Below are 12765 nucleotides of genomic sequence, written 5' to 3'. Positions count from 1 at the left end.
AAAATACCCTCATGTGAGAGACTAGAACAGCCGTGGGCAAACTACGGCCCGCAGGCCGGATCCGGCCCGTTTGAAATGAATAAAACTAAAAAAAAAAAAGACCGTACCCTTTTATGTAATGATGTTTACTTTGAGTTTATATTAGTTCACACAAACACTCCATCCATGCTTTTGTTCCGGCCCTCCGGTCCAGTTTAAGAGCCCATTGTGGCCCTCGAGTCAAAAAGTTTGCCCACCCCTGGACTAGAACCTTTCTCCAAACCCACCCCAATACATAGGGTTAGGAAACCAAAGAGCCAGAGAGGTTAACTCTCTAGATCTAGGTACAAACTAATATATAAAGCCAAAACTCCCTCTCTTTGACTTCTAGCCCAATTTTCCTTAAGGATAATGTTAGAAACATAAACTTGTGTTGAGTTTGGTCCTATGGCGCTTTCTTCCCCTCTTTTTTTGGGGGGGGGGGGGGCTGGGGGAGGGGGTCAGGCCAGGAATAATAAGAGGACAGCCAGCTCCTGGTTTATTTGCTGCTGCTAAGACGTTAAGCCACCAGGATGGATGAGACAGATGGCCTCCCATTTGAGTATGTGTTTCTTCAGGGAGCATCCAGAGACAATGGGGTATTCCAAATGACTCAGTATGGTTCTCTCTCTCCCTTTCACACTTTTTCCTCTCTGTCCCTCTTTCCATCTCTGTCTTTCCATCTCTCCTCGTTCGTGCTTATTTTTCCTTTCAGAAAACCACAGCTTTTGGGCTCTTACAGGTCTGGATTAATCAGATAGCTTTCTGAAAGATTTTTTAAAAATCGGAACATGTAAAGGTTGGCTATGGTGGGGGTGGCAGGATCATCTTCCTCGTAATTCTTTCTGCACCAACTTATACCATGCCATATGTGTTCTACTTTAACAACATTGTACAAATGCTTTGGTGTTGTATGCACAGATAAAGTTAGTCTTTAACATAGGAAATATATATTTCTAACAGGATGACAATCAGCAGTATAAGCCAGATACATAGTAGCAACTAGTTCTGAGGAAAATGGAAGCCCCTGGCTCTGATACTGTGTGTGTACAAGACTTTAGTTTAAGATTAGTCTCACTGGGAAGTTAGAGGCCCCTTGAGATTTTTACTGCTTTTTCCCTAGTTGCTTTTTTAAACTTCCCAGTCAATTCTCAGATTTTCAGAAACTTATTTCAAATTTAAAAGTTATCTTTTAAAATGAATTTCTAAATCATTTGCTTTCTCCTAAGGGAATGACCCTTTGGAAAGAAATGTTATTTTACTGTCTGGATATGCTATTACTTAGTAAAGACATCAAAGACTTAGAGATTTTATTAATCTTTTTCCAAAGTACGTTGTTGGTTGTACTTGATGAATTGACTAGTAGTAGTATATTGAAGGTTTAAGTTCTATCATTATTTTTAAAGGTTATTAGGATGGCAATCAAAGATAGCGGGGTATACCTATATCTTGGGGGGGTGGCTTCTTGCTGGGACTAGCCTATAACACCACTACTTTAACTAGAGCCTGGCTGGTGTAGCTCAGCACCAAGAGGTTACCAGTTCACGCCCTGACCGGTTTGGCTCAGTGGATAGAGCGTCGGCCTGCGGACTCAAGGGTCCCAGGTTCGATTCTGGTCAAGGGCATGTACCTTGGTTGCGGGCACATAACCCAGTAGGGAGTGTGCAGGAGGCAGCTGATCGATGTTTCTCTCTCATTGATGTTTCTAGCTCTCTATCCCTCTCCCTCTCCCTTCCTCTCTGTAAAAAATCAATAAAATATTTTTTTTTTTAAAAAGAGGTCACCGGTTCAATTCCCAGTCAGGGCACATGCCCAGGTTGTGGGATCAGTCTCCAGTAGCGGTAGTTCAGGAGGCAGACAATCAATGTTTCTATCTTGTGTCTCCCTCTTCTTTCATCTCTCTCTAAAATCAATAAAAACAACATTTTTTAAAATAAATAAACTCTACTACTGACTAGAAAATGTAGTTAACAAATAATGAGCTCCTGCTGGGGTATGGAAGTAAAAAGTATTTTCTGGAAATCAGTGGTACAGATTTATATGTGAGAGTAAAGGGAGGATATATTTAAAGATAATGGAAAGTATATTTAAGCATATTAGAAAGAAATGATTATTAATTAACCAATAATTTGAAACAGCTAATTTTTTTTTTCCTTTTTTTAGAAAGACAACAAAGTTGCTGCATAGTCTACAAACAAGTCTTTGGAAATAGGTGAATTTCTAGCTCTTCAAGGTCCTGAGAATTGGTTTCAGCCTTTACCAAGAATGAAGAAGTGAATTTGCTGTATATTTGTCACCAGCACTGGGTTTTTTTGTTTGTTGGTTTGTTTATTTTTCTGCTTAATTTCAAAGATATGATGCAATTATATTGGGGGGGAGGGGGCAGCTCATCTTTAAAAATGAGCATTAAATATATTTGAAATAGCAGAAGGTTAAGTAATTTCTTATGTGTAAACTAAAGCAGTACTTCAATGGGACTTACAAGTATTTTTTCATCACTGAAAGGATTTTTCTTATCACTAAATTGTATTTGGCAATTATTGCAAGTTACCTGCAGTTAGGGCCGTGATACTGTGTTTCAAGCCACAGAAGGGTGTGTTTGTGCGTGTGTGTGTGTCTGTGTCTGTGTATCTTTTTCCCTTTCTTTTTGGAAATCCTGTAATATCCCTTTTGAGGTAGCTTATTTCATCAGTTAATTGGGGTGCTGGATGGTAGAGAATTTTGTCAGTCAACTATGTACACACAGTAAATACTGTTTCTTAGGCAAAGGTAACTTTTTTATATAGTTATAAAATTCCATTATATTCCATTGCCAAAGAAACATTAAGAACTTTGTATAGCTGTATAAAAAGCAACTAATTTTTTAAAGAATAAACATTTTAAAGTCAGCAAACATACTGTGTCCTTGCAGAAGTTGTGCTGAGGAACAGAGCTATGGGTGGGTCTTTTTTTTTTTTTTCCATAGCTTTCCAGGGTTAAGATTTTTGATTTTGATTTTCTGTTTTAATGTTTAGAACACAAATGAAGATTTGATACATTCTTTTATTAAGGATAAATTACTCATGCTCATTGTAAGAATTTCATTTTATAGTAAATGGCATATCACAGGATTTGTCCAAATAATAGGTATTTTCAGTATATGAATGTAAATAATCATAGATAACCATGTACTTAGCTGTATTTTCAAATAAGTAAGTCCTCCCCTTTTTTTAAGACAGTAAAACTAGGCATCAATTAACCTGTTCTTCCTGATAATGCCTGGAATTTTGTCGTGATAAGTTGACTCATTCCATTATATTTCAAGAGGATTCAGAGTGTTAGAAATTATTTTGGCAACTTATCAGATATCATAACACTGGTCCTTGGGCCTGTGATTCACAAATGACTCAATATAGAGTTCATTGCTAACTATAAATTACTAGTAAATCTTTTTGATATTTTAAGCTATACTGGGGGGGAAATCTGGCCACCTTTGTGTTTTATGAAGGCCATGGAATAAAGGGATCCAAAGATTTAAATATTCTTATCTCTCTTGATTTTGTTAACTTTCTCCTTAAGCTATTCAGTAGTGATAAAGATGTGGAAAACTGCACAGTAGAATTAGAATATTTAAAGATGGTTGATATTTTTAATTTTATATCTTTTGTATAGGTCTACAAGAAGATGTTTTGTAATTTGGTTTCATTATTAAGTTTCAGTACTTGACAGCCATAATTTAGATAATATTGTTTAATACTGTTTGTTTGCATGTTAACAACAAAACCTTTTGGAGGACCCATAAATCATGATATTGAACACATTTCTGAGGCATTCTGAACATCAAAGCAAGTGCTATGGCAATACTTATAGACTGTTTGAGATGTCCTGGGCCTATTTCGAGAAGAAAAACTGTAAATACCAGTTCTACATGCTCTAAAAATATGAATTCATGCATTTTCCAAGCCCTCTGGGTCACTGACTAGGGCATTTGGTGCCCCAATAACTGGCAGCATGGCATACCTGCAGTGCACCTTACAATATTAAAGCAAGGATTTTATTCTAAGACAGAATAAAACTCTTCAATAAAAAACGTTCGTCAAAGTTCTTTCTCTTTAAACAGTAATGTTTTCTTACAATAGAAAGATAAAGGCATCTTTAAAATGTCAGAATTATGGTCATGTTTATATTCCCTAAAAGAACTAAATTATTTTCTCTCTAAGATTTATTTATTGTTGTAGGTGTTTAGGTAAAGGAACAAGCCCCCTACTCCCCCTCTAGAGTGCAGACCACACCTAAGTTCAAATCTGCGACATGAGGAGACAGCCAACTGGAAAACCTCAGGCTAGAATGTGACCTCTGGCCAGGCAGGTGCAAATGAGGAGAGAGGGAACGGCTGGCTCCTCCTAAATTCACTTATTGGATAGACCTTTTTCCCCTCCAAAATCGGAACTTAATGTAAGGGGTAGAAAGATAGGTCAGGAATGTTAATCCAGCTCAATGGCTCTTAATCAGAGTCTGAACTGACATCCTAGGAGTAATTAGGAAAGTGAAGAAATGTGTTTTGGGCTGTCCCAATGACTAGGAACAATTGGCATTTAAGAGTCAGGGTCAGGGATGGTAAATGTCCTACACTGTGCTGGACAGTGCCACATAATCATTTATCCAGCCCAAAATACAGCAGTGGCCCTTCCACTTTGAGAAATACTAGCTGAACTCCCTCCACGTGGGAAGACAATGAGTGGGGAATTCAGTTCCTCCCTGCCCCCAAAACTAACTTTATACATGGGACATGAAAGGACAAGTATAAAGGGACTTTACTCCCAGTAGCAGTGTCAGCATTTAGGGAACCCATTGTCACGGTAGGAGTTACCACTCCATCCAGTTCCCTCTCTGGTGGTTCACAAATCTCTTATCAGAATCTCCTGAGAAGCACTCTTAAAGTCCAAATTTCCATGCTCCACATCTAGAGACTCTCGTTCTGAAGTTTTCTAGTGGAGCCTAGGAATCAGTCTTGGTTCCACAGGTAGCTTTAATCGTTTTAATCAGCCAGGCTTAGAAAAAGAGTTTTAAAACATCACAGCTGGCTCATTTAATCTAGCCCCCTCCTTTAAGGGCTTTGGTGAAGTTTTCTCAGTAGGATTATTTTTTCATTTCCCCATCCTTCCAAATCTGGTGTATCCAGGTTGTGACTAGGGCATGAGAGAGGGAAAGGACCAAGTGTGTGTGTGTTGGGGGGGGTGGGGGGGGCGGACATTTCTGCAGGACAGAATCTTTCCTCCAAGGTTAGGCTACTTTGAGTACCAAGACTTGAGTATTTTGTTCCTAGCATACAGGAAATGAATGTGTGTTGTGTCTCAGATTTACATGGCTGTTGTCCCTGTTTCTGGGTTATCTGCCTGAAAGAAGCTTCTGTAAGCACCAGTGCTAATAGATGTAATCATGTCTGAATTCAGTGTTGCAAGATACCCCTGCCCTCTTAGTTTAGCAGTGGTTCTCAATCTTCTGGCCCTTTAAATACAGTTCCTCATGTTGTGACCCAACCATAAAATTATTTTCGTTGCTACTTCATAACTGTAATGTTGCTACTGTTATGAATCGTAATGTAAATATCTGATATGCAGGATGGTCTTAGGCGACCCCTGTGAAAGGGTCGTTCGACCGCCAAAGGGGTAGCGACCCACAGGTTGAGAACCGCTGGTTTAGAGACTAAGCTGTTTTAAACTGAGTGGGGAGAGTGTCACAATCATGCGTGATCTCTTCAGTTTGCTTAGTTTACCTGTTTTGAGTGTGTTTTTAAAGGATGACAAGTATTAATACAATTGGACTCAAGTTTAGGGAAGTAAAATAGCACCATTAATCCCTGAATGTGAGGATGCTAAATGGGGATTTGCTCAGAGCAGGCTGCCTTAGCTTCTTGCAAGATGGAGATACAGGGACAACTTCTTAAAAGAGGTATCCCATGAGTAGGAGTTGATCAAGTGAGGGAAGTAAGGGAAAATGTAGCTTTGAGCAGCAGAGGCCAGCGATAGCCAGTCAGCCAGCCAGTGTGTGCACTAGGAAGCTAGAGGTACAGGACCCAGTCCCTACTCTTACAATCCCAGCCTTCTGAGGAGGGGTGATGCAAAGTTCATATCCTGTTTTTCAGAACCACTGTTAATAAAAGCAAGCTTCTGGTTTGGGGACATTTATAAATCTAGCTATGAGAGCACGTAGTGAAACTATGAATCTAATGTGGTTTCTGTTCTCAGTGATGGTGCATAGCTGAAGCCAGTGGTATGTGTGTCCTTTAAATTCCAGCTGTCTTCATATTTAATTAACTTGGCTGACTGATATAATGTTCTCAGGTTTAGCTCATAAACATACCAAAATAAACCTGAATCTGATTCCAGTTTATAATGACTGTTGGTTTTAAGGAAATGCTTTAAAATGCACTGATGTCCAATGTTGTGGTTTATAAAGAAACAAAGCAGCTCTGTGAGACCAAAGCATATTTTAATTCAATAATAAGGCTTTCTTAGAGTGATTCATACTTTAGGTGCACAGAAAAAACTGAGAGCAGCCAGCAAAAGAGCTCATGGCCCAGAAAGCCTTGCCTTTGCCTCCAGACTTGAAGAGCAGTCTGGGAGTGGAAGGGGAAGAGAGCAAAGAATGCTAATCTTGAGGGGGTGTGAGAAGCCTAGGCCCAGACAAGATTGTACTGATTGTAAATGGTTTATAGTCATCCCATTACAGAGGACAGGAACAGATGTCTGTGTGCCTCTATAATCCTGGTACTCACCTAATTCTGGTAATCCTTGGGTATTAGTCTCACACAGGATTGATGAGAATGCAAATCCCACCATTGCAATTCAGGATTTTGCTTGTGCTGAAATTGTTCTATAAATTTTTTTATGAGTTGGTTGAGTGATGGTTATCCCTTGCTCCATTCCCCAGTGTTTAATAGCATTTCTTTGTCCCAAAGTCTTATATGTTGCAGCTTATAAAATGCAAGTAGTTATAGTTTTGTTTTGTTTTTGTAAATTAATACATTGTAAAAAGAATATGGGAAGTACTGAGGACGGTTTTTAAAAATAGGTAAAAGAAAAGAAAAAATCATCTACAATTCCACTACCAAGAGCTAACCATTGTTAACACTATTTGAGTATATATTCTGCCTGGCATTGTTCTGTACAGCCATGTACTTTTCAACAAAAATGGATTCATGGTAAATGTACTGTTGTAAAATATGTACTTGCTTTTTTTCACATATATTGAGTATCCCTTTTGTTTTAAAGTATATGCACACTGAAATCATGAGCATAATAATCATGATTACCTATGTAACAAGCACCCAGATTAGGAATCCGAATATTAACAGTACCCCTATTAGCCCACACACACACACACAGCTGCCTTTCAGTAGCCCCTTGCATCCTCAAGAATTACTACTGTCCTGACTTCTAACAGGATGAATTGCTTTTGCTTGTTTTTTATTCTTTATATAAACGGAATTATATAATATATACTTTATGTATGCTTAGCTTCTTTGCTCAACATTGTGTTTATGAGTTGAACATATTGTTGCATTTGGTTGTGAAGTATTTGTTTTCATTGCAGTGTAATATTCCATTGTGTCAGTAGACTACAATTTATCCATTCTGATGATGCCACATTTGGATAATGTCTATATTTGGCTATTAAAATAATGTTGGCAGTGTCTTTCCCTCTGCAAAAGAAGCCAAAGCTAAAGTGGGTGAGAGGAACATTGGTTTACACTTCTTGAAGACTTAGAATATGGTGAAAGATAGTAATGCCCAGCTGTGATACCACTCTGTGATACCAGTGTGCTCAGCAAGTAATTCGTTACCATAAGGTACCAGAAAACCCTGATGTACTGTCAATGTAGACAGATGTGTATATTAGAGCAGATTCAGGGTTAATCCTCTATGTTCTTAGCCTTTGACCTCTAAGAACAGTTCCACATTTAGGCACAGTGAGCCACTCTTATAAGTCCAGGAAATGGTGGAAATATTCCCATCACCAGCTTTCCCCAGTGATGGCATTGGAGTATTTCTTGCCCTACAAACCTATGTTCAGGATGTGGGCTTGGTGTCTTTGCTCTCTTCCCTCTCCTGATAAAACCTCTGTTACTCTGTTGAGGCTCATATAGCCCTCTCACTCTCCTGATTTGATCATTTAATGACCTAATTACTGCCCATCATCTTGAAAAACCTGATAACTGCTTGCCTCTTACTCTATGCTTCTATTCTTCCAAATGACTTCAGCTTTTGTGTGGTTTACACATCTGTCTTGGGAATCCCCAAGTAACCATACTCATGGTTATGATTTCTTACAGCAAAAATATACAAAGCAAATTTAGCAAATTGAAAAGATGAATTGGCAAAGTCTGGGAGAAACCAGGCTCAAACTTTCAGAGGGAATTTTGAAAGGAGTCACACAGGATGTGCTGTTTAGGCACAGTGAGCCACTCTTATAAGTTCTGGAAATGGTGGAAAAACTGAAATCCAGGTTTCCAGATGTCAACCAAGGGCCGAACTTGTAAGCAGGCCTGGTAAATGATAGCAGTCAAGCTTGCTATGTTAACTCTTCAAACCCACCTGGTTCTTTTTTTTTTTTTTTTTTTTCCACCCTGGTTCTTGACCCTGATCCTGATCCTGTGGCTTTTTCTTTCATCCCCTTCCATCCAAAGCTGTGGATATACCTGGACCTTGTCCATCAACCTCATCTGAATCATGGATTTAGACACTCCACACTTGGATCTTCCAATTGGCTTGCTCAAGAAATAACTTTTCTTTTAAATTTTATTTATTAAATTGATTGAGGTGACTTTGGTCAACATGAACATACAGGTTTCATGTGTGAGTTTCTGTTACAAGATCTGTGTATTGTACTATGTACCCACCACCCAAAGTCAAATTTTCTCTTGTCACCTCGTATTAAAACCCCCTTCTCTCCCACCCCCTTCCCTCTGGCAGCTACCACTCTGCTGTTTCTGTTCATAAGTTTCAGTTTTATATCCCACATATGAATGAAATCATATGGGTCTTAGCTTTTTCTGTCTGACTTATTTCACTTAGCATAGTGTTCTCAAGGTCCATCCATGTTGTTGCAAATGGTGCTATTTCTTCCTTTCTTATAGCTGAGTAGTATTCCATCGAGTATATGTACCACATCTTCTTTATCCAGTCCTCTATCATGGAACACTTTGGTTGTTTCCATGTCTTGGCCACCGTGAATAATGCTGCAGTGAACATAGGGGTGCACATAGCTTTGTGAATACATGATTTCACGTTTTTCAGGTATATACTCAGGAGTGGGATTGCTGGGTCATATGGTAGCTCTACGTACTCTTAATTTTTTGAGGAATCACCAGACTGCTTTCCATAGTACAGTCTGCATTCCCACCAGCAGTGAATGAGGGTTCCCTTTTTTTCACAATCTCCCCAACACTTATTATTATTTGTTTTGATAATGGTCACTCTAACAGGTGTAAGGTGGTATCTAATTGTAGTTTTGATTTGCATTTCCCTAATTGCCAGTGAGGTTGAACATCTTTTCATATATCTATTGGCTGTATGTCTTCTTGGGAGAAGTGTATTTTCAGGTCCTCTGCCCACTTTTTGATTGAGTTGTTTCTTTGTTGTTGAGGTTTATGAGTTCTTTATATATTTTGGAAAATGAAACCTTTGTTAGAGCTACTATTTGCAAATATCACCTCCCATCTGGTTGACTACCTATTTGTTTTGTTGTCCATTTCTTTTGCTGTGCAGAAGAAGCTCTTCAGTTTGATATAGACCCATTCATTTATTTTTGCCTTTACTTCCCTTGCCTTTGGGATCAAGTCCATAAAATGTTCTCTATGACCCAGGTCCATAAGTTTTATACCTATATTTTTTTCTATGTAACTTATTGTTTCAGGTCTTTGATCCACTTTGAAATAATTTTTGTACCTGGGGACAAACTGTAACCCAGTTTCATTCGTTTGCATGTGGCTTTCCAGTTTTCCCAGCACCATTTATTGAAGAAACTATCTTTACTCAAATGTGCATTTCTGGGCTCCTTTGTCGAAAATTATCTGTCCATATATGTGTGGTTTTATAGCTAGGTTCTCTATTCTGTTCCATTGATCTGTGTGTCTGTTTCTCTGCCAATACCATGCTGTTTTAATTATTGTAGCCCTGTAGTATAATTTGAAGTCAGATAACGTGATACCTTCAGCTTTGTTCTTTTTTCTGAGGATTGCTTTGGCTATTCAGGGTCTTTTGTGGTTACATACAAATCTGATGATTTCTCATTTTATTTCTTTGAAAAAATGACATTTTTTAAATCCCCATTGCATTAAAGTCTGGGTAATATGGCCATTTTAACTATGTTGATTCTTCCAATCCATGAACACAGGATATTTTTTTTATTTTCTGGTGTCTTTTTCAATCTCTTTTAATAATGCTTTGTAAATTTCATTATATAGGTCTTTCACATTCTTTGGTTTTTTTTTGTGGTTTTTTTTTGTTTTTTTTTTAATATATTTTATTGATTTTTTTTTACAGACAGGAAGGGAGAGGGATAGAGAGAGTCAGAAACATCGATGAGAAACATCGATCAGCCGCCTCCTGCACACTCCCTACTGGGTATGTGCCCGCAACCAAGGTACATGCCCTTGACCAGAATCGAACCTGGGACCCTTGAGTCCGCAGGCCGACACTCTATCCACTGAGCCAAACCGGTTAGGGCCACATTCTTTGTTTGTTTAAGTTTATTCCTAGGTATTTTTTTCTTTTGGTTGCTATTGCAAAAGGAATTGTTTTTTCCATTTCTTTTTCTAAAGTTTTGTTGTTAGTATACAGGAAGGCAGTGGATTTTTGCTCATTGATTTTGTATCTGCAATTTGACTGTATTTGTTTATTATTTCTAATAGTTTGGTAGAGTCTTTAGGGTTTTCTATATACAGCATCATATCATCGGCAAAAAGTGACAGTTTGACTTCTTCCTTCCCTATTTTGATGCGTTTTATTTCTTTCTCTTATTGCTCAGGCTAGGACTTCCAGCACTATCCTCCTATATAATAAAAGCCTAATATGCAAATTGACCAAACAGTGGAACGACCGATCACTATGATGCGCACTGACCACCAGGGGGCAGACGCTCAACACAGGAGCTGCCCCCAGGCCCCGACCTGCAGTGGCAGTGGGGGGGCGGGTCTGGCAAGCGGGCGGCACCAGACCAGCCAAGGCGGGTTCCATTGGGGTCCCCCGAGCTGTGAATGGACTATTAAGGTCTCCAACTATGATTGTGTTTTAATCTGTTTCTCCTTTTAGTTCTGTGAGTAGCTGCTCCCTGGTTGGGTGCATATATATTAAGAAGTGTTGCCTGGACGGTGAGGCTCAGTGGTTGAGCGTCGACTTATGAACCAGAAAGGGAAGGTTTGATTCACAGTCAGGGCACATGTCCAGGTTGCCGGCTCAGTCCCCAGTGTGGGGTGTGCCGAAGGCAGCTGGTCTATGATTCGCTCTCATCATTGATGTCTGTCTATCTCCCTCTCCTTTCCTCTCTGAAATCAATAAAAATATATTTTTAAAAGAAGTGTTATGTTTTCTTGATTTAGTGTTCCCTTTATCATTATAAAGTGTCCATCTTTGTCTCTTGTTATCTTTGTTATCTAGCAATCTCTTTTGTCAGATGTAAGTATGGCTACGTCTGCTTTTTTGTGGATATTATTTGCTTGAAGAATCATTTTCCACCCTTTTACTTTGAATCTACCTTTGTCTTTGCTGTTTAGATGTGTCTCTTGTATGCAGCATATGGTTGGGTTTTGTTTTTTAATCCCCTGTTGCTACTCTGTGCCTTTTTACTGGTGAATTTATAGACCATTTACATTTAGGGTAGTTATTGATGTATGAGGATTTCCTATGGCCATTTTATCTTTCGTTTTTTGGTATTCTGTGCCTCCTTTATGCTTCTGTCTGTTGTTTTTGGTTTTTGGGGGTTTTTTATGGTCTTCCCTACATCTTTCCTCTTTTTTTTAAGTTATATGTCCTGTTTTGGAGATTTTTGTGTGTGGTTACAATTAGGTTTATAAAAAGTGAAATTGCATATGTATCATGGTTTTTTCCCTTTTGAGTGCATCTGATCTTCATTTTCCTTTGCCAATTCAGACTTTTCCCTTTGTATGTTTTTGTTGTCACAGATTATCCCTGTTTATGCTGTAAGTTTTTTGGTGCTCTTACTCCTAGTGTTGTGACCTTATGTTCTTTGTTTCAGATAGAATAACTCCCTTGAGTATTTCCTGCAGTGGAGGTTTTCTGGTGATAAAATCCCTCAGCTTTTGTATGTCTGGGAATGTCCTTCTTTCTCCTTCATATTTAAAGGATAATTTGCTGGATATAATATTTGTGACTGGTAATTTCTCTCATTGAATATTTGGTTCCACTCTCTTCTGGTTTGTAGATTTTCTTCTGAGAAGTTGGATGAAATTCTGATGGGTTTTCCTTTGTAGGTCACTTCCTTCTTTTCCCTGGCTACTTTGAGAATTATTTATTTGCCATTAATTTTTGACAGCTTCATTACCAAGTGTCTTGGAGAGGGCCATTTTGGATTGATTTATTTTTTGGATTCAAGGATCTAGTTCTTTCCATAGATATGGGAAGTTCTCATCCACTATTTGTTTTAATAGAATCTCCATTTCTTGCTCCCTCTCTTCCTCCTTCGCAATGCCTATGATTCTGCTATGGTTCAGTTAGAGAGGTCTTTAGAGCTCTTTCATTTTTCTTT

The 12765-nt window shown here is 38.6% G+C and overlaps 1 protein-coding gene across 4 annotated transcripts in view; it reads left to right on the top strand.

Moving 5' to 3' along the window:
- Positions 1–12765, top strand: part of LSM14A (LSM14A, mRNA processing body assembly factor) — a 146699-nt gene that overhangs the window by 70815 nt on the left and 63119 nt on the right. For 2 of the 4 annotated variants that reach the window (XM_023759863.1, XM_023759862.1), the window contains exon 10: positions 2182–2230. In XM_023759863.1, the coding sequence (XP_023615631.1) occupies positions 2182–2205 (24 nt within the window). In that variant the 3' untranslated portion in view covers positions 2206–2230. Of the gene's footprint in view, positions 1–2181; positions 4088–12765 lie in introns of those variants that run through there. The other 2 variants (XM_006095973.3, XM_006095974.3) reach the window with 1 other exon arrangement.

This window comes from Myotis lucifugus, unplaced genomic scaffold (genome assembly GCF_000147115.1).
Source record: "Myotis lucifugus unplaced genomic scaffold, Myoluc2.0 scaffold_164, whole genome shotgun sequence".
Classification (NCBI taxonomy): domain Eukaryota; kingdom Metazoa; phylum Chordata; class Mammalia; order Chiroptera; family Vespertilionidae; genus Myotis; species Myotis lucifugus.
This window is presented reverse-complemented; position numbering and strand designations above follow the sequence as displayed.